General features: G+C 38.8%; 1 protein-coding gene across 1 annotated transcript; it reads left to right on the top strand.

The window, feature by feature from the left end:
• The first annotated feature begins 1,857 nt into the window (after nucleotides 1-1,857).
• LOC306831046 (phosphatidylinositol transfer protein beta isoform-like) lies at nucleotides 1,858-17,826 on the top strand. Its single transcript, XM_079354906.1, has 12 exons — nucleotides 1,858-2,045; nucleotides 3,941-3,971; nucleotides 10,126-10,271; nucleotides 10,817-10,908; nucleotides 11,395-11,402; nucleotides 12,721-12,795; nucleotides 13,352-13,435; nucleotides 14,327-14,404; nucleotides 14,485-14,595; nucleotides 15,538-15,660; nucleotides 16,653-16,715; nucleotides 16,803-17,826. The coding sequence occupies exons 1-11, from the start codon at nucleotides 2,029-2,031 to the stop codon at nucleotides 16,698-16,700; spliced, it is 813 nt and encodes a 270-aa protein (XP_079211032.1). The 5' UTR covers nucleotides 1,858-2,028; the 3' UTR covers nucleotides 16,701-16,715; nucleotides 16,803-17,826.
• Nucleotides 17,827-22,859: the final 5,033 nt, after the last annotated feature.

The following is a 22,859-nucleotide window of genomic DNA, read 5'->3' as shown; positions in this document are numbered from 1 at the left end:
TTCTGATTGTATTGTTTAAAAAAACTTTTGTTGCAGAAGGCACTGCTTTCTCGAGCCCTTGGTCATCGCAAATATTAGTGCTTTCACAATCGAATAAAACTCCTGAAATGTCTCAAAGTTTTCAGGTTGACCTTTGTGTGTGAACCAAATCAGCTGAGTTTATCACCCCAACTTCATCTAGATTTCTTCCTGCAAGCTAGCTTTCAGGAAGAAATCTAGCTACTTACTAGTACATATTATATATAAACAAATGTATATATGAATTATACACAGCATCAACATCTTGTAAATATGTAGAACTACACAGCATTGATATTATCACACAAATTGTCATCCCAGAGTCACACTCTTGTTTTTTCCGACATGTCACCATTGTTCTCTTTGTGTCATGTCCCACATCCTGAGATCATCCCTCCGGTTGAACAGGTAAAGTCTCCTGCTGCGAGGTACTTGTGTGACGAAGACAGTCATAAGGATACCACATAAACTTTTGAAGCTTTAAAAACAGCAATTTCCAAGAACAGTTCATCCTCTCTGTCTTTTGCCTTCTCCACTTTTCAGAAAGTGTGTGCTCAAACAGGCCGTTTGGAGAATTTCCATTCATGACATCACAACGGGCAGTAACCCTTCTCCCAGGTGTGTGACACTCCCACATCTGGATGTTTGTTCTGCTCTCTGAGTCTAACTTTTTGCTGTAAACACCAGGACGTGAAAACCAGAGCCGAATCCCCTTCTTGAGGGGCGTGGTCAGACACCCCACTACACCTTTGGAAATGTCTCATAAACAGGTTGAACCAGAGTTGTTGACAGGTTCTCTCTGCCTGCACTGGTTTGACCACACCTGGGCGTTTAGACACACACTGTTCAGTATCTACTGCACCCTCTGAGAAGACAAGGCGATGCACTCAGTAGTTGAGATTCAATTGTTTCATAGTTTGATCATTAGTACCTGAGGTTCAGAGGTTAAATTAAAGTCTGGGAAATATTTATGAATCTAATGATGAATAAAAATATTTGTAAAAAGCCATATTGCTTATATTTTTGTTGTCTACAAATTCTTTGTCAAACTCATAAAAACAATCAACATCAGTATGATAATCAAAAAAATATTAAACAATCTTCCACAGTGGCTGTAAATAAGTCATTATATCAAACGTTTGGATCCTTGTCAATTATTTGAACAAAACTATATATAAATAAATAAACTATTGCACTAAAAACTTGAACAATCAAGAATATACCCTGAAGATTTGACTGTATGATTGTCCCTTTACAGTCTATGGGATGTCCTCATTCAGTCAAATTTGGCTTTAATACTTCACGATGATTTAACATATTCTAATATTAAACTATGTGACCTTTATTATTAATCGTTTATCCTCTGTTGATGTGCATTTTCAATATCTTATTTATTATTACTTTTTAGCTTATACAAATAAAACAGGTTAAACTGTATCTCTATGTGTTATGCAGTCTTTAACTTCTATTGTTCATCATCCATCGTCATTATGGCCCCCTCGCTGTTTTTATGAACATTCAATATATGTTGGTGTCAACACTCTTATGCAAACAAGAGCATGTATCATGTTGTAAACTTTGAGCTGCCTTTGTTTTATTAAAAGAGTTGCAAATAAAGTTGTGAGAATTTTTTGTTTGGGAGGAAATTAAACGATTTATTATTTTCTGCCATAAAGAAATAGCCTACCAACATAAAGTTCACTTTATCATAAAGTCACAGTGGACTTGAACGTCACACGTAGGCTACCTGAAACTAAAGGTGGGAGTCTCCTCCTCTGTCGATGCCACGCCCATTCACACACGCGCGTGAACGCACGCACGCACACACACACACACACACACACACACACACACACACACACGCACACACTCGGCATCTTCCAGGAAGTAACGCCTGAGTGGGACTTGTCCAGCAGCGGTGAATGAGTCGCGTCTGTCAGCTGTAAAGAGGATATTTCTGAAGTTTCTGGTTCTCGTTTGCGCTTCTGTTTAAACTGAGGAACAGTCAACATGATTATTAAGGAGTTGTGAGTAAATTAACTTTTTTTTCTAACGTTGTAAACCTTTACTTTAACGCCGCTTTGCATTCATTGGTTTAACATCTCACGTTGTTTGAACTCCATATAAAGTTGTTGCCATTTTAAATTTAACTTAGTGCTTAGCTTGAATTTACACCCGATACAGTGAATATGTAACTGTGAATTCAATAGTGTCTGCATCGATAAGTTAATATAAAACCTCTACTTACGGTTGAAGTATGTTTTCTCTGCTCGATAATGAATAGCTTACATTACTGTGTAGTTTGTTGGAGGACGAAGGTGAGAGTGCGGCCAAATAACTGTGAAGTTTTATAAATGTATTCATCATGTGAGTTATTTATTTATGCCGAATTGGAGATTTCCTCTCAAATTTCGTGCAAGCTTATAATGATGTCTGTAAATGTGCGTGTGCGCGAATATATATTGAAAGAAATGTCAAATTGGCAAATGTTTAAACGGAGTCCGGTATGGTTGAGTTTGGGCAAGGTCAGATCAAATGTGCCTAAAATGACTAGAATGAATGATCCCTTTTTTACCTGTACACTCGTTTTCGTCTTGAGAAAGGTTTTTATGAGGTTCATGTCACATGCACATCATTGCTTGAGCAACCTCCAATAGCTGGCTGTCATCTGATCTTGGTTCAAAGTGCATTCAAAGGATCAGCCATTTTAATGAGCATGCTAAGAGGATCAACTCAAGGACCAAAAAAATCCTACTTTATAAATTTAGTAGGTAAACTGACTTATTTTGAGTTTGATGTGGCCAGAACTGCTCAGTGTTTTTGATAGTGTAAGAGTTACTGGCATCCAGCGTATACCTACCTGTCCTGCTCCCCTGTCACCCTGATCTGTTCTTATGAAATATTCAGGCCCTGCTGGACTAACAACAGGTGGGGATTAATTGGCTGAGAGGGACACACAAAGACTGCACACATGCAAGGTTTCCACCATCGCACCAAGATTATGTGGACTCTGATGGCAGTTTAATAATTTCCTCTTATTGATGTTCCTATGCTAGACTTACACTGTCAGAGATTTAACTTTACTCTTACTGGTTATTATAACGCCCAAACTGTAATGAAATCTGGGACAGTCTTATTTCATGATGATGACATATTAAGCATTTTCATTTCCCTGAGACTCTACTTCAGAGGTTCCCTGTGATTGTAACGTTTTAGTCATAGTTTGACACTTACACACAAGGAGAAGATTAATTTGCTTTCAGCTAAGTTTATTCATGCACATGATGGCTGCCACTCCTCACCAGGTTGGTTTGGCACCTCAACTGTGCACACACTGAAAAATGTACGAGATGCAGTTTACACATGGCCATCAGGGGGCAGAGTACTTTCAGAGAGTACACTATAGGGGGGGGGGGGGCGAGGGGGGATGTGGCTCAGTCTGTAGGGTCACTTTTCTCTTAAAGACCCTTTTAAAGTCGGTTCTCTCTCAGGGCTTCAATCCCCAGCTCATGCAGCAACATGTCCGAAGTGTCCTTGAAAAAAGAAACTTAAACTTACCTTTCTCCAGTGTGACAATATGAATGAATAGTTATTCTGATGGTCAATTTGTACAGCAGCCTCTACCATCACTGTTTGAATTGGTATAAATGGGAAGGCATGACCTGCAGTATAAAAGCTCTTTGAGTAGTCAGAAGACGAGGAACCATTCCAGTAACATGCTCTGCGTAAAGTCCCTTACAATCACAGTTATTATGCACTCAGTTGTGTCCCTGAACAGCATAGTTAACTCCGGCCTTATCATCTGTTTTCCTTTTTCTCAAGAAAATTGCTGACATAAACTGATATAAGTTTTATCAACAGTCTTATTGTTTCATCTCTTTATAACCTAATCTTCTTATTTGTGTCTGTTTTTTTCTTATAGCCGGATTGTTCTGCCCGTTTCAGTGGAGGAGGTAAGAACTCTACACTTGTGTCCTGTTAGTCACGATTTAGGATCTCTGACATTATCAGAAATGTTTTAGATCTTCTGTCCCTATTGTCAGTGATATTTGAGATACAGAAACAAGATGCATATGTTCACGTGTAAAATATATCTTTAACACAGTTAAAATCCATCTTATTAGAGACTCAAACTTCACTGTTAACACTGACTGTCTGACTGTCATCGGGCTCATATGTCAAGGTAAAACCATTTTCGACTTCTCCAACCGGCCTACTTTGCCAGAAATAGAAAAAGAACTCAACTGCTTGTTTTTCTTGAGTTTTTGTTTCAAGGGAAAATGTTGGGTTAGCTACTCTATGATTGGATATGAAAAGAGCAGCGTTGACGTCAACAGCTCCCTTCTGAAAAGTTGATTGATTTACAACTGGAAGAGCTCGGAGCAGAGGAGCACCTCTATCTGGGCGGCTGCCTGCTGCTGCAGACTCTCTCTCCATCCTGGGAACACAAAATAAATAAATAAATCAAACACTCCTGTCTGGAACGGGCAATGTAAAATGGCTTCTGTCCTGTTTACATGTGCTTCGCTGTAAGGTCATGTCATGTAGGTCTTGTAGTGTTTGAGATTACTCAGGGGTCTGGCCTTAATCTGAGGATTGATACTCTGGTGACAAACTTTGCTATCAGTAATTCTTTTCAGGCTGCTTTCTATTCCGCAAGTGCCGTAACTAAGCTCCGCCATCATTACGCCATATTGATTACTTCGATAGCGTCGTACTGTTGTTGTGAAGTCACATTGTGTTCACCGTTGTGAAAGTAAAGCATAGAGGGAACTCCACATAGACCTACACTCAGCATGCACACACCCAAAACGTCTCGCCTCTGTTACTTCTTCTAAAGACGTCGCAGAGGTGGGATCCCTCCGTCCCCCCACTACGCTTCAGCAACATTCAGAGTGGAGGGGAAATGTCACAGTGGCGTTGAAACAGCAGTCTGAATAAGGCTATTTACAGATTTTTACTTGATCATATATCAGGCTGTGTGCTAAAGGCTGTGTGGAAGAAGCATCAGGGTTTTATTGACCTTCCTCTGCACTTGTCTATGAACACCCGACTTCTTCTTACCTAAATTCTGTTTGCTCCATACAACACCGTTCTTTGTTGTTCAGTTTCCTCACTCAAAGTAGAAGCCAGTGCTTTACTAATCTACGTAATCACAGCTTGCTGTATGACCGGCTTTTCCTCTGATCCCTTTCAGTGCGGAGCTGCATTCTTCAGTTACTTTGGAACAAACGTGTCACAGTCGTAAGCTAAAGCAGAATTAAATCTGAATGAATTCGAGGTGCAGTCTGTCGTCGGCTAAATGACTCCACACTGAACGTGTGCTGCATATTCATTATTATTATTAGAGAGCAGCTGGGGAAACTTGAATCTCAGATTGAACCATGGGAATGATAGATGGAACAATATAATGAAATGTAAATGAAAAAGAGCAGATCTGAGTTTTCTTTACCCTCATTGTATACAGAGTGAGATGAGTTTTAAGTTTTTACCAATCAGAAGCTTGCCCTCTTTATGTCAGGCCCCTGGGATGCCCTCCCTCAACCACAGATCATTATTTATGGTGTGACGAGCAATTTGAGATGCAAGAGCGAAGTTTAAAGCAACACTCTGTAACTTTACAGATGTACAATGTCTTTCAGCAGAGAGAATTGCACCATGTCCACAGTGCACCCAGGTCACCTGCCTTCAGCCCTGTGCAACTTTGACAGCGGGCTGAGGTCACCTCGCGACAAGTGCGTACGGCCTCACAGCACTGCTTCACCCAAACGCCTGCATTTTATTTTTATTTTTTATTAACCTTTATTTATCCAGGAAAGTCCCACTGAGGTTAAAAGGTTATTTTCAAGGGAGACCTGCTGACATTATACTCACAACATACAGATCATCACTCCAGCTTCAAATCAGCCGGTTAGCGCATCTCTTTGCTGTTCGATACAACGGCTGAGGCTAAGAGATGGATGATGATGGTAACTGATAATGCTAGGAAGGAAAAAAAAATGATTGACTGATAAATAGGCAGTGTTTAGATATGATTCATTGTCATTTTCTACATAACATTAGGCTTCATCATGATGGGTGTCATCGTTGTCTCATGTACTGCAGCTTTATCGGTGCAGAAAATCTGACTTAAGTTATGTCTCAGGTTTGCATAAATATGAATCCATCTTACCCCCAAAGTTGGTTCTGAACTTGGTGAGCTTCAAGTTACCTTTAAAGTCAGGAAGCTTACAAACCTGTCCCAACTAGCATGTGATAAGTTACAGTGTACAGATACCATGGTAACAATTACAACAATACACAAGCACATCTTCGTGCAACCAACGGGCTGTTGACGCTAGCAGAGTCATATTTGCACAAAATCCGATATTTCTGTACCTTGTCAGTTGACATGGTTCTTCGGCTTCTGACAACGTCTTTGAACTTTGGTGGGCGCCAAAGAACACCAAACCAAATTGCTTGAAGTTACATAAGTGACTGAATCTAACAATGCAGTCAAGCGATGGTCATTGTTATTTTAAAGTTATAAACTGGCAGTCCACACCTCGTTTGTGCGACTGAATGGTGTGATGTGAAAGTTGAAGCACTTTTTCCTCACGTGTTGGGTTCAGGGTTTAAGTCCATCTCCAGTCAGGTTCAACCTGATATTGCTCACAGTTAAATGGCTTGTTCCCACCCTTCGACTTGCTAAGAAAAGGCAAGTCTTTCATCTGACTCTCCTCGTTACTGAGAAAACCGACTGGTTCTACGTGACAGGTCACATTCCTGACCTCCTCCTCACAGTGGCGAAGCTGAGCATCCGCTGCCATCGAAAACAGGTTAGCAGCCAGCGGCAGTACTCTCAGTGGCTCTGCCCCAAGACTACAGATGGCAACAGTAGTGATATACTGAAGCGTTTACTCATCTTTTAAGTCTGGTTTGAGATTAAAGGTGCACTATGGAGTTTTGGCAGATAAATGTGAAAGTTGAAGAAGTGTACGGATTCTGTGGTTTATGTTCATAACTCTACACAAACATGTAAGCCTGTTTGAAGATAAAATGCTTTGTGACGAGTTATGGTGGGGGGCGTGTAGCAGGGATACCGTAACTCTCCTGGTAGCTTTTTAGCTCCTTCGAATAAAGTGTGTGTATTCAGTTGAGAAAAGTCTCCATTCACTTCTCCAACTTTCAAATGTCACTACTAAATCTGCATAGTGCACCTTTTAAACTAGAGCTGCAACGAATGAGGATTTTAATAAAGCTGAGGAAGTCTAGAGTAGGCTCTGAGTGCGATGTTACGAGCTCCACCCCACTGACGGGGAAGTATAACCGGGCAGCGCAACCAACTGTTAACAAATTGGTTCCCAACACTTTTAATAATCAAATTTTATAGATTTTTTTGTTGCAGTTTAATCTGTCTTCCTGTGTTAACCACATGCAGTTCCTGTGCATCGATGTGGCTCTGTTAGTACCCCATCTGTTTTGACCATGTGGAATTTGTAATACAGCAGAAACAAACGAGTTTAGAGCCTGTTACAAAAAAACGAATTACCGGTAGGTCTGAGAAGTTATTGTCATCTCTGGCACACACTGTATGGGTGGGTGATTATTATTGGGTTTGTTTTGTTTTGTTTTTTTCAAACTGCTCAGTTTTGTTTTTAAGAACACTATGTGTTGTCCATGGTTAGGCATGTAGCTGACATGATTGACAGGTGGGTGCGATGTAACAGTTCGTCAAGAGGCCTAAAACCCACCTCAGCTTCAGCTTGTCTTTAGGTTGACTGAACATTACACTGAGACAGGAGTGGTAGCACCCAAATGTGTGTGTGTGTGTGTGTGTGTGTGTGTGTGTGTGTGTGTGTGTGTGTGTGTGTGTGTGTGTGTGTGTGTGTGTGTGTGTGTGTGTGTGTGTGTGTGTGTGTGTGTGTGTGTGTGTGTGTGTGTGTGTGTGTGTGTGTGTGTGTGTGTGTGTGTGTGTGTGTGTGTGTGTGTGTGTGTGTGTGTGTGTGTGTGTGTGTGTGTGTGTGTGTGTGTGTGTGTGTGTGTGTGTGTGTGTGTGTGTGTGTGTGTGTGTGTGTGTGTGTGTGTGTGTGTGTGTTTAGTGGGAGTGTGTTGGCCTGGCCTGGCCTGGCGCGTCCTTTGCTGACAGCACCAGTGCTGTGAGTCACTCTTTCCAGTGTCACACTTCTGCCTGACTCAGGAAGAGTTTGAACTTTGGGGGACGGAAGAAGAGGAAGAGGAAAAGTTAACAGAAGGCTTACTCTGCAGATTTTGTGATGCAGAAGTCTGTGTTTGTTACATGAAGGAAAATGGTTAACTCACGGTCATTTCTATGAATAGTTAACTGAGCTCACACCAGAATGGTTCTTTATAGGGGTCTTTGAACTTCTATTTCTCTTCTGTGTTGCCACCTATGGGTTTATTCATGGAGTGTTTTTTTTATTTTCCCAGTTATGTAGCAGTTACATCATGTATACTTTACACAGCATTAAAGGTCCCATATTCTTCTTTTTATGATTTTAGATGCTCTCGTGTGTTTTTCAGGTGTCATGTGCATGATTAGACGCATCTTTGTGCAAAAATTAAAAGTCCACGAAAATGTGGCCTCTCCTACCTCCTCATTTAACGCTAGGTCCGTAGCCCCCCTTGTTGAAAATGGGTTTGTGACATCACAAACCCATGATGTCACTGATCCAAGCCCATTGGCTCGTTGAAGCAAGCACAAGCTCCTCTCGGTCTGACTTTTCCAAAATGGTAAAAGGGGCGGGACTTATCTGAGAACAACGCTGAATGACTGACCAATTATGAGAAAGCAGATCAGCTGACCAATCAGATCAGACTTGGCACACATGGGGATATATACAGGCAGATGAGAGAGCCTGATCTAGTTCATCGATAAGACTAGAACAATTCCCCCCAGTTCTTTGTTTACTTCATTTAACATTTATAATTGATCACCTCACCTGAAGTTAGTTTTGATGGAAGCGGTCCCATGTGAATCTAGAGATTTCAATAGATCTGTTGGCTAGCTCACTGATCAGAGACAGGAGGGTAGGGAGAACTTGGAGAAGGTCATAAAGTTTGTTTTGATCTGAAAATCAGCTCTCAAAGTCACATAGTTAGCCCCTTAAATGTGTGTTTTTTTTAATTATGTAACTGTGTAACCTAAAAAGAGAAACCTATTGTTTTAAGGGCTTATCATGAACAGGAGAAGGGTGTTTTAGAAAACATCCCCACCTTTGTCATCATGTAAACTGGCAGAGGTTTTGTTCTTTTTCATTACTGGTCCAATCAGTAGTCACGAGTAGTGATGTAACGGAAAATCGTGAAAAATCGATTCAAAGGAGTCACAGAAAATGAGGATGCACCGCCTTCTTTTAAAGACAAGACAAAAACTGTGTGAAAGTATTGCAAGAAGACGGGGAACTAGACAAATAGCACAACCAACATGATGCAGCACTTAATCGACACCGAACACCTCCCTTGTTGAAAGAAAAAAAACCTGAACATTTCAAACCACACTGACAAGAATCTTTCCCAGTCATCATTTGTCTACATTGTCATTTTCTAAAATACATCGTATTGTGAGAATATGGCCATGTGTGAGTTGATGGACTAAAACAGCAATGAGTTCCGTTTATGCTGCTCAATCTCTAATGAAGCTTCTCCAGCAAAGTGTAGCTTTACTGCACACTGTATGTTGTTTCATTACAAACAGTCACTACTGGCCGGGCATGTACACGACAGCGTTTGTAGTTTTTTTTGAGTGGATTTATGTGCACAGCTTTTGTAATCGAAACATTTTGGTCTGAACACAGAACTTAAGGAATCATTTTAATGTCAACGTGACCTTAGTGCTTGTCACATAGTGTGAAGAGAGTTCACCTGATTATTTTTCTTCTTCAGCCAGTGAGGGAAGATCAAAAGGAGTTATTTCCTTCCAAAAATTCAGAATGGATGACCTTATCCCAGATATATTTATTCAATCCCTCCATTTATATGTATACGTGGTTTTGGTTGTGATATCTCATCACCAACACATATATAAGAAAAAATATACTGTACATTTATCCTTTTTGCATGTAACCCGAACTCCCAATAACCCTCCTGTTTTCTCCGTCCCTGCAGTATCAAGTGGGTCAGCTGTATGCCGTAGCAGAGGCCAGTAAGAATGAGACAGGCGGAGGTGAAGGTGTGGAGGTGCTCAAGAATGAGCCCTATGAGAAAAATGGAGAGAAAGGACAGTTCACGCACAAAATCTACCACTTGAAGAGGTATGTTCATTAGCACTGCTGCAGCATGAACCTAATGGAAACAAACAAAGTTGTTCTTTCATGTACACGATGAGGAAAAGATTTTTATAGTCTGCTGTACTAAATCAGTGATTCTCACCGAGTTTATTTATACAGCTATTTTATCGATCTTTAGTCTTCAAATTAAGCAGAGTGTTATGGATCCCTTTATGGTTATAGTTTGACAAAAACTCCAACATCAGACTTTTGAAGGAACGTCACATGTAGAAAATGTCAGGTTGTTGAGGGCTGTGTGAAAAACAATTAAGAACAAATGAAGACCTTAAAGCGCCTTCAAAAAATGTAAACTGTCCCTCTAGCTGAATGTCATGCAGGCGGTATTTTTACAAACTGCTAAAAATCCCTGAGCATGATGGCAATATTTCATGAAGCATTTGAACAGGAACTGAGGCTGCTCACATGATACAGAAGCTACAAAAGGTTGCATAATGTGTACTATACAATATTTCTGTTTGTCTTTTTGTGATTGTGCATGTTTGTGACTTATCTATTTTCTCAATTTTTAGTAAAATTCCAGGTTTTCTCAGCAAGATAGCTCCTGCAGGTTCACTCTTTGTTCACGAGAAGGCCTGGAATGCATATCCCTACTGTCGAACCAGTGAGTACCTCATCTGGCCAAAATAAAGCCATTGTACAAATTCAAAAAAATGATCATTTGATTTGTTTTCATATCATAAATGAACATGTTTACAGTCTGGCACAAAATGCAATTTAGCTCTGATTAGTTGTCCTCGTAGGCTCACACTGTACGGATATAGCGGTTTGTCAGGAGGCTTAAAACCCGCCTCAGCTCAAGCTCAGCCTGTCGTTAGGTTGACCTAAAGTTAGGCTGACCTAACTTGAAGTTAGGCTGCCTAACTTCATCTGGCATTTCCAACATGGCGGCCAGAGCCCCCTGCAGTAACAGATGGGTGACGTCACTCAGGCTTCGTCCATTAATATTTACAGTCTATGATACAGAAGATTGAATCTCTGTAGAGATCCTTTGAAGGATGTTTTTAAACACTAAGAACACTAACATGTACAACTTCTCTCTTTTTTGTTCATCCTCCATCCATCACTGCCGACCTTTTCTTCTGGACAGTCCTCACGGTAAGAAAACACCCAAACTATACAGTTTAAACAAAGTAAACGTCACTACATACTGTATGTCTATAATCTTTATAGTTTGAATATTGACCAAGGTCATGACTCGAGTGCATGGAGGAGAACAGTGGGGGCTTTTAAACTTTTTTTTCTCAGGATTATGTAACATTTATTCACTTGTCTTTACATGTTTATTTGGCTGAAGAGTGTCTTTAGTCGTTTTTTAGTGTGCATATTGTACCAAAGATACAACGAGCTGCAGCCCATTCTCTCATCGCCCTCAAGTCTCCATCTACCAGCTGGAGAGTCACAATACTCCACATCACTACTTCAATCTTGTAAACAAGAAGCCAGTGCTGGAAGTCAGGGTAGATATCAAAGAACGTAAAGGTTAGATAACAAAAGAAAAGAGGCATTGAATGGGGAAAAGAGGAAGTAACTGTTTGAAATCTATGTCTTAGAAGAGAGTGCCTCTATAAAGTGGGGCTCCTGAAAGTGTTCCAGGATAGGTCCCCACACCTTTTTTAATATTTTGGTGCAGCCAGGTAACGAGTACTGAAACTTTTCAAGGTCCAAACAGGACATGGTGTCCCTCAACCTCTGAGGGCTACTAAATGACTCCGGCACTTAAAGTTTCACTGTTCCGTGAAGGTTGTCAGGAGGCTTAAAACCCGCCTTGATCACATGAGTTTTAACATGAAATCCTGTATAAATGATGCAGCACAGTTACCACCAACTTTTAACAGCTGGCCGTATTTTATCTCTAACTGCGTGTGGCTGTTAGTGCCGCTGTTTCTGAATTTCTGACATGTTTTGCCATGAAGCAAAAAAAAGTCCGATTTTGCTCAAGCAGTCCAGGAGCACAGGGTTGGCGGTGTCGAGGCTCATATCTGGAGAAACGCTTGCAACAGAGGATCTGTGTCTTCATTAAATGAGGGTTTGACAGTTTGTGCGAGGTTTCTGGGTTGTACGCATGAAATTTTCCTCTATTTTTTGTGAACCCCCAACCTTTAATCTCTGCCTGTGTTTCCCACATGTCAACAGCAGGAGCTTCCAAGCAGCATTTGTTTAGTCTTGGGTAGTGTGTTTTATACCTGTCAACTTAATATAAACAGCTGATAGGAGAGCTGTGTGTTAAAAACAAATCCAGCCCATCATCAACAAGGATCGTCTCAGATGCCACAGGAAAGCTTTCTACAAATGACACTTTAAAAAAAAAAAAAAAAAAAATCTAAGCAGCAGTTAAGTGACTAACAGCCCAAAGTTTTGTGCTCGAGTGTTTGTTTATTTTTGTGTGTCTTATGCGTCTCTCTTTTACCCACAGAATGAATACATGGGAGATAATTTTGAGATTAAGATTGAGACGTGGCACAAGCCGGACATGGGGGATCAGGAAAACGTAAGTCATGAGCTCTGGCAGAATACACACCAGGTGTGAAAAGTACCATACCCCCTATATACTGGAAGAAGCCGTTACTTACTGAAGAATCCTCTCTTAATGAACATTTTAAGTCCCAGGGAGCATAGGAAAAAGAAGACATATCTGTACCTCTTTTCTTATTTTGAGGATTTTACACCGACAAATGTTAGATCTACAAAGTACCATTTCATACTCCTCTACCTCCTCCTTGATCAGTGTGTTAGTTTGAGTAATTATGTGACCCTAATTTCTTTTGTAATTGTGCATTACACAGAAATTGGATTGGAACCCAGCTAACATTACATGACACTAAAGTACTTGAGGAAACGGTAGACAGATCCTGCAGGGTGAAAAAGTGTGTTCTTGTCGAAGGCCTCTGAAGAAAGTGACGTGTTTCTGGTTCTCACAAAGTTTAGCTGAGTCTAGAGAGGCTGCCTCTCAAAATGACTCAATCACTTAAAAGCACAAAGTCTGATGTATGTTCCTTGTTTTTACGAGGCCTCTCACCTGATGGGTTGACTCTCCTGTGCTGCAGGTACATGGACTGGACGAAGCCACATGGAAAACAGTGTTAATAGACAACATTGACATCGCTGACAGAAAAGTCATAAGTCCAAAGGTAAGCTTTAGGAGGTTTTTATCCCAGTTTAAGAGTTTGCACATGTATCTACTATATCTAACAATCAATCTGAGGTTAATTACAAAAGGAATGGCATAAATCTAAGGGTGTTTCATACTATAGCTTGTTTGCTTTGTTCCGATTCAGATGTTAAAATGATTAATTGTTGTATTGTTCTGTTGGGTTGTTTGATATCACAGCCTAACTTTTCTCAACTGCGTTGTTAAAATAGTGCCATGTTTACTCGTCGTACTCTGCATTACGGGACCCCTCTAAGAGCCCCAGAAATGTCAGCTACTTTACATACCAACAAAATAAAGTGAGGACATCAAATGTCTCGTCAACAGTGTTTCCCACACATAGACAAAACTCGGCCTTTGCGTCCAGGTATATCTATAGATGCATTAAAGTATATTTGTTAAATAAAGTATCAGGAGATTTCCTCACCTTTTCTGATGTATTAATAAACTTGCAGTGGGTTTTGCCACATTGTGGGTCGTGCTTGTTATTCTTACGTCAGTGGCCTGTATTGTACATTTTCTGAATGTAGTCTTATGATGTAATGATTACTGATCGATTGATAATGTGTAATGTATCCCAGAATGCCTTTTTGACCTGTTGTTCTTAAACTGTGTTTTTTAACCGTGCTTGGTGGCGTTGTTACTTATGGGGCAACACAAGGATGCCAGCGTGCTCATCCACATCTCTGTCATTGTACTGGTTTATTTATAAACTGTCTCTCACATCCTCCTTTCTGCTGTTTGTTTGGGTAGATTGACAAAATGGATTTTCCCTCTGGGATGAGTAAATTGGTCTGAGTTTTGAGTCAACCTGCTGCTGCTTTTGTCACTTCATATTTTGTTGTTTTGACGTGTTGCAATCTTTCTTCAGGAATACAAAGAAGAAGAGGATCCAGCCATATTCAAGTCGGTGAAGACGGGCAGGGGGCCTCTGACAGAGAACTGGAAGGTAGTCCAGTCCCCTCACTGAGAATCAGCTGTCGCCATCACTGAGACTTTTTGTTCACCTCTTCTTCTGTTTGTTTGCAGGAAGAGCTGGCGAACAACCCCAACATTCCTCACATGTGTGCCTACAAGCTTGTCACCATCAAATTTAACTGGAAGTTGTTCGGAAAATCTGTGGAGAACGCCATTCAGAAGGTTTGACATCATCAGAGAAACGTGTTCAAAGACGACGAATTCTAGATGCTATTAGTCCTGTGTGACGTGGACAACGTCATCATGATCATTATAATTATTTGTCTATGATGAATTTGATAAGGCTCCCTGTCTGGTTTATTTCTTGATTCTGACAGGCTCAAAGAAAACAGGTTGTTCTTAGTTTTATTTTGATTAAATCAGCATTTATCAGCAGTACTGCAGTTTTCTGTCAGGTTTAAATAAGCAGACACATACACACATAATAGGAAGTTAATTAAACACTGTTCCCTTTTGTGTCTGGGCGAAGTGTCATGTGTCATGATTGTTATCAAAATATGACCGGAGTTTTTACGAAATATTTGAATTAACCGATGACTCTTTATGACCCAAAGAAGCAAATGATACCATCAGCAACAAGTAGAACATTTCCTTAATGTTACTCTTAATGCCTGAACATGCTGCAGCAGGGTGGGTGCCAACATAATTAGCTCCATGCTGCTGGAACAGTTTTTACATATTGTTTGGACCATGATTGTCTCAAGAGAGAGACGGGAAATGTAGGGAGGGGAGAGTGGGGGGATGACATGCTGCAAAGTGCTGAAATTGGATTCAAACCCACAGCCTCTGAACGGAGATGGAACTGCTCGTGTAAGCATTGAAATATCCTTAACATCACTGTAGGTGATTAGAGCAGTGCACCAAGTCATCTTATTGCAGCAAAATAATAAAAAACCCTGCTGCATCTTTAACTTCTCTAGGTTGGCACAGGCTTCATGTCCCTCAGTGACACGTCCCTGAGACAAAGGCCAATATATGAAAATAATTGAGGCCGTATTTACTTCAGAATAACTTTCAGTTTCTTTACATAACTGTCGTCTGACTTTTCCTCGCTCTCTGTTCCACTGTGGTGTTGACATGCTGTCTTTCTCACTGTTTATTCAGGCAGAGAAACGCTTGTTCACTAACTTCCACAGACAGCTGTTCTGCTGGATCGACAGGTGGATCGATCTGTCCATGGACGACATACGACGCATGGAGGAGGAGACCCAGAAGGAGCTGGATGAGGTGAGTTTAATTTCCACCACACCACCACAAGGGGGAGCTCTTCTTCTTTTTTCTTTTTTTTTTTAAAGATTTGTTTTTGGCCTTTTGCCTTTAATGATACAGTGGATAGAGTCGGAAATCAGGGAGAGAGAGTGGGGAGAGACATGCGGGAAATGGGCCACAGGCCGGACGCGAACCCGGGCTGCCCGCGCGTGAGGACTGAGCCTCAATACATGGGGTCGCGCGCACTGCCGCTGTGCCACCGGCGACCCCGGGGGAGCTCTTCTTACCTTAACATGCAAGAGCCTTTTCTGCCATCTTAGAAAAGGCTTCAGTACTTTTAATAAAATGTTTATATGTACATGAATGTGTGTATCAATATTTATAGTGTAGCTGATGTTATTATTATTCTTTTAGAGTGTCTAATGAACTTTAGTGTTTGTTTTGTTTGAACACTCATATTGATGTTCACTGTATTTAGTATGGCCTTTTTTCCATTTTCAGTATGTAGGTAATTCACTGTTTAAGTTCTCGGAGGGCAACAGACTCAACAGTTGATATAAGCATTTTGCTAACGACACACCTTCTGTCTGTTTAGTCCTGACGCTGTCGACTGGATCGTTGCCAATAAACCTTTATCTTGTGTTATTGTGCCGTAAAATAATGAGTAACAAGTGCTTTAAATGTCTGTCAGTGTAATGGCTTTGTTACATCGGAAAAGTAACTATGTACATATGTGCGTTACAGTAACACGCTACTCTCATCACAAAGACACAACTTACACTGCTGACACAGTACAGTGGCTCCTAAATACATCATAACTACCAATCAAAACTGTTGTCCACGAACCGCTGGGTGACATCACAGTGGTTATATTAAAATGTTACACTAAGCCTGTGGATGGGCAGAAATACATTCTCATCATGTTCAGAATATTTCACTGCACGTTTGTGCACCAAAAGAAATGATTAAGAGAAATGATTCTAATGAACATGCACCTCTCCACGTCATAGATGAGGACGACTGGTGAAGTTAGAGGCACGTGTATTGACGATAAATGATGGCAGCTGAACATAGTGAGTATCAATACCTTCTTTTAACATTCATGAATTGTAACTGGATGAATCATTAATTTTATTCAACTGTTTTTCTCGTCTGTTCAGGAGGATTTGACTTCACCAGCATTTTCAGACTCCTCCCCTGCCACACTGGACCAACAACAGCTTTACGGGCGTAATCGAGAACCCCACACTTACATACTCTAATAAATCTGCTCTTAATAAGAGCTCATCTGTGTATTTATGTACTACATTAAAATACAACTACACCACCTGTTAGCGTTTTTTAAGAGACAAGAGAGCAAGTTGGGGATTAGTTTTGAATTTGTCTTGCAAAGCACAAGCTTATGAGGTCCTTGTACATTTTAACACTTTGGGGAAAAGGTGTGGGTTGTCTTCTGAAAACTGTTATTCCTTTCCTTAGCAGTTTCATGGCTTTATCTCTCTTTCAATGTATTTGGTTTACTCCAGTCTTCAGAGAGTCATAGTTAATTTGTGACTGTCAACATCTGCATGAATATCCAGATTAACCAGATTCTTACATTTGTTCATAATTTACTGGATTAGAAATTGAGGGATCAATGCTCAGTTTCCTGAGTGTGCACGTCCTCCTCGGTTATTCTCGATTCCTGCACATTCCTGCTGCTTAAAGTTTCCTCGAGTTATTTAATTCATGTTATGAGGCTGAAGTACGGTGGCCCTGAAGGTCAACTGCAAAAACCTTTCATGGAAAGAGAAACATTTCAGTTTGCATTTCATGATTTTATTTTTGCAAAGTTTTTGTTTTTCACAAAATATTTTGTATTTTCTGAAATGTTTTGTACTTCATTAAATGTTTTTGCTTTATTAGTTAAGTGAAATGTTTATGCAATTGACCTTCAGGGCCATCATACTTGAGGCCTCTTGATTTATTTATAACTACCTAGAGAAACTCTATCACAGAGATTTATTATACGTTTACAGTATCCTGGTAATCTTTGACTCTCCTGATGAAGCACTTCTGTTTCATTAACTGTTATGAAAACTGGGCTCATTCTAAGTTCTAAGTTCGTCCTTTGTTTATAAAAGTAACCTGGATATAATGTAAGGACTCATATCAGCATATTAAAGACAATGAATTTGTTCCTTACTTCTTGTCCTTTTCCCTTTTTTTACATCGAAAATAAATCTCATTTATTCAAATGTAATATATAGCCCTTTGAAATTTCGCCTGGGACAAATAGTTTTTTGAATTGAATTGAATATACATGAAGTGACAATTTCACTATTAATAACTATCGGAAACGGTTCAGTTGGGATTTAAAGAAAAAAAAAATTATGATAATGTTGGATGATAAAATGCTGTGAATGAGACACATTTTGTCATTGTGAGCTTTAGTGCGTCTCTGCTTCACACATGAACACAGAAAGAAACACGTGAACATGAAGATGACAGATCACACTGTTTTTACATGATCTCTGCTGAATGAAATGATGACTTATTGATCGGCGGGGAAACGTCATGTTCACTGACAGCTGCTGGGTCAACACAGGAGAAGTGTGTGATCAGTCCACCAGGGGGCAGCAGAGACAAAGATAGACAACACAGAATTGTTCTGTAAGATTTAGTGCAGAACAAAGGCTGTGCTTCCTATTTCAATAATATTCAGAGTAATGCTAAGGCTTTCTCTCTGAGGATTTAATTCTCTTTAGGTCGTTTATTCTTCCATTTTCTCATTTGACAGAAATTTAGAAATGGTATTTTCTGCAAAATAATGAAGTTAATCAGGTTAGCAGGTTCTTCATTTAAATCAACAACTTAAACATCTCTATTTGTTAAGAAAGTCATACTGTTTTGTTGTTTCAAATTTTTCATTTCTGCACGTGAATATCATATGTGAAGTAAGCAAATGTAAAGATCCCCATTATATTTCCACAGACTTCCTTACTTTTCCTACTGCACCACTTCCTGGTTCCTCTTTCTTTCCCTTGATTGGTTACAGTTTGCGCTCTGTCACTGATTAGTAAGTTGAATTCACCGTTCACTTATTTAAGACAGCACTCCTTGCATTCAGTTTGGAGCTTCATGGTGACAGCACTGGTAAGGTGTTTTTTAGTAATTATTGTCATCTGTCCTTTATTTTGAGTACTTTATTTAATTCAAAAAGTATATTTAATTAGTTTTGTTTAATTTTTTAAATTTTATTTCATTTGTCTTTCGGCACTGTAAAACTTCTCGTGTTTTTCTGTTACCTTCATTGTTTGACAAAATAAACCTTTTCACCTGAAACTCGAGTATCCTTGTTGGCTTTAGGCATCCTGAAAAACGGCATACAGTGGGTACGGAAAGTATTTAGACCCCTTTAAAGTTTTTACTCTTTGTTTCATTGCAGCCATTTGCTAAAACAGAAATGTAGAAATTTTTGAAACTTTATTAAAAAAGAACTAAAATACAAAATATCACATGGTCATAAGTATTCAGACCCTTTGCTCAGTATTGAGTGGAAGCACCCTTTTGAGCGAGTACATCCGTGAGTCTTCTTGGGAATGACGCAACAAGTTTTTCACACCTGGATTTGGGGATCCTCTCTAGTTCTGTCAGGTTGGATGGAGAACATTGGTGGACAGCTGAAAAGACTATGTGACTAGGTGATAGTCTCTCATCCTTTCCTAAGAAACCCTTAACATTTTAGTGAAGACCACACTTGTTGAGACCAAGACATACAAGAAACCTGTAAAGGGAGAGTGCTGCAAGACTGACACCAGGCCAAGATATTTAGGGATCAAGAGCAAGGCCATTTCAATGAAATGTCATCTTGTGTGCAGCAGGCAGACTGTGTGGGGAAAGTTGTGGCTGCAACTGGGGGATAAAAGTGGTGCTCTTGACAACTTGATTTAAAATGTGGAGTCTGTCCATTCTGAGACTGAGACGGTTTAAAGATGCCTTCGATTTCGAGACCAAACCTTCAAAATGTTTACTTCATCCTCCTATTACAATGTCCCTGCCCCTTATATAACACATACTCTCATCAGCCCCACAGTCAGAAAACATCACAGTAATGTGAAGGCTGAAACTGTTTCTTTATGCATTACGTTAAAGCTTAAAGTTCATTCTCTTTATGCATGCTTTGTACATATTGTGTTTTACTTTTCTTTATAATGTATTTGACATTTGCTGCTTATACTTTATTTTAAGTACTTTTTATTTTAGCCTTATTTCCCATGTTAACGATTTTTCACCAATACACCAGGGAAAATTCCTCGTCTATCTAAACTTATTTAGCAATAAAAATTGATTCTGATCGGCACTTCTCACCACTGCACTATTCTCATTTAGTGTTATAAATATTGGTCTTTAATTACTTCTTTATATTTTTAGTTCATGTTTGCATTTGTACAAAGAGAGCAAAGTCTACCAAAGTTAAATTCCTTGTGTGTTAAACATAACTGGCCAAAAAAACTGATTCTGATGTATTTCTCGAGACCAAGGCTGATTTCGAGGACTACAACACTAAATGAAGTTATTTTATCAATGTATTCTAATGTTACTGATTCTAGAAGCTTTGATGGGCTGTTTGTTTCAACCCTTTTAATCAAAGTTCATCTGAGCTTACATTTTTTGACAACACACCAAACAGGACTATGATTTGACCTTTTCAGCATCTCATTTAAATCTGTCATTGAATATCACCCACGGAGTGGAACACATTATATTTTTCCATTTTTGTCTCATGAGTTACATTAAATATTAAAACATCGCAGGAAGGAGGGGATGAGAAAATGGACATAATTAATTAAAGTTTTAAATAAATAATGAAAAGTCATGGAGATCCATTTGTCTTCTCTCATTTTCTTTATTTCATTTTACATCTATTCTTAGAAAAAAATGGATTTGAGGAGGCTTGACTCTGCAGGGCAATCTTCCTCTTTGACCTTTAAGAGCACAAACACTCTTTAAAATGTACTTGGAGGTTTTTTTTTTACATCATGTGACTCTGAGCTGTGCTTTTTTCACATTATACTCCAAACTCTTTGCCTTTTAAATTATTGAAAAAGAAAAATAGCCCTCACACACACGTGCACCTTGAATTAAATCCCAATGGTCGTCTTAAAGTGACGTTACCTTTTTGGTCTGTTGTGTCTGACCTCAAGTTGTCTGCAGACACTTATCTGTCCCCGCTACAGGACAGGAACAAAGAAACAGGACTCACTGAGAGGCCTAATAGGATCCTATATCATTACGAAGGCAGTTACAATAACTGTGGGTGGTAGATCTGTTATAGTGATGGATTTTGTGATGAATTGTGACAAATATTGGACAGACTTAAAATATGTTATGCATGGTCAAACCCTTTTGCACTTTATTTGAGTGTTTTCAATTAGAAAGAATTATTGATTTTATAAAACTTTGGAATCATAAGTTGCAACATCTATAAACTTAAAGGGTGAAGTTTCAGTAATTTCAACATAGCTATCTGTTGATTAGTTCACTGTAGGTATGTTTTTTCGACAAAGGTAGGTATGTCGTTTTGGACATAGGTATGTATATCCTTTCTTCATGTCAATTTTATTCAGCATGGGTATATATGTTAATGTCACTTTTTACATAGGTGGTTATGTTTTTATTAGCAAAGTTATGCCATTTTTTCAGTTATTTTAACATAGATATGTATGTCCTTTTTTTCTACATAAGTGTTTTTTGGACAGCAGTATGCTTGTCATTTTTGACAAGTATGAATGTTTTTTTTTTTCAACATGGGTATGTAGGTCAATATTTTTCAACATAGGTATGTACATAAACTATTTTAGCATTGGTATGCATGTGATTTTTTTGGTATATGTATGTCGCTGTTTTTGTTATTAGGACATTATGTTGATTATTTCAGCATATGTATGTTTTTTTTTTTTACGTATGTCCTTTTTTAATTATTTTGCCATAGGTATGTCGATTTTTTTTCAGCGTACCCATTTGTTTTTTAATCATAGGTATGTCGTTTTTTTCAGTTATTTCAACATAGGTATTTATGTCTGTTTTTTTTAGCATAGGTATGTAATGTTTTTTTAACATGTGTCATTTTTGACATACTGTAGGTATGGATGTTAATTTTTTTCAACATAGGTATGAATGATGATATTTTTCAGCATAGGTTATATATATTATGTATGTCTATATATGCATATGTTATTTTTATAACATAGGTGTGTATAGCCTTTTCATTTAATTCCACATGTATGTCATTTCAGCAAAAGGTATGTATGTCCTTTTTTTTTTTTAAGAATAGGTATGCATGTCATTTTTCGACATAGGTGTGTATGTCTTTTTTAATATAGGTATAAATGTGTTTTTTGTCGACATGGTTATGTATGTATGTCGATTTTTGTCAACATAGGTGTCTTTTTTACATAGGTGTGTATGTACGATTTTCTCAGCATATGTATTTTTCAGAATAGGTATGCATGTCGTTTTTGACTCAGGTATGATTGTCCTTTTTTCAGTTATTTCGACATAGGTATTTAGGTCAATTTTCTCAGCATAGTCATTTGTTGTATTTTTTTCAGCATAGGTGTACGTTGATTATTTCAACATAGATATGTATGTTAACTTTTTTTTAACATAGGTATGTATATTTTTTGACATGGGTATGTATATCAGTGAGTTCAACATAGGTCTGTATGGCAACATAGCTTTGTATGTTTTTTCAGTTATGTCGACATAGGTATGCATGCCGATTATTTTATCAAAGGCATGTATGTCATTTTTATTGACATGGGTATAATGTTCTTGTTTCAACATAGGTATGTATGTTGATTTTTTTTTTCTTCAGCATAGTCATATGATGTTTTTTAAAGCAAAGGTAATTATGTTGTTGTTTCAGTTATTTTGACATAGTCATAGAATGTCAATTATTTCAGCATAGGTATGCATGTTAATTTTGTAAGCATGGGTATGTCGTTTTTTCAGCATAGGTATGTCATTTTGACATAGGTATGAATGTCCTGTTTTTGACATAGGCATGTACGTTGACTATTTCTGCATAGGTGTAGCCGATATTCTTTTTTTAGTTATTTTGACATAGGTATGTACTGTATGTCATTTTAGAAAAGATATGTACGTTGTTTTTGTCAGAATTGTAATGCATGTCATTTTTGATATAGATATGAATGTCCTTTGTTCAACAAATG

The sequence above is a fragment of the Symphodus melops genome (assembly GCF_947650265.1).
Source record: "Symphodus melops genome assembly, chromosome: 10".
In the NCBI taxonomy this organism is placed as follows: Eukaryota; Metazoa; Chordata; class Actinopteri; order Labriformes; family Labridae; genus Symphodus; species Symphodus melops.
This window is presented reverse-complemented; position numbering and strand designations above follow the sequence as displayed.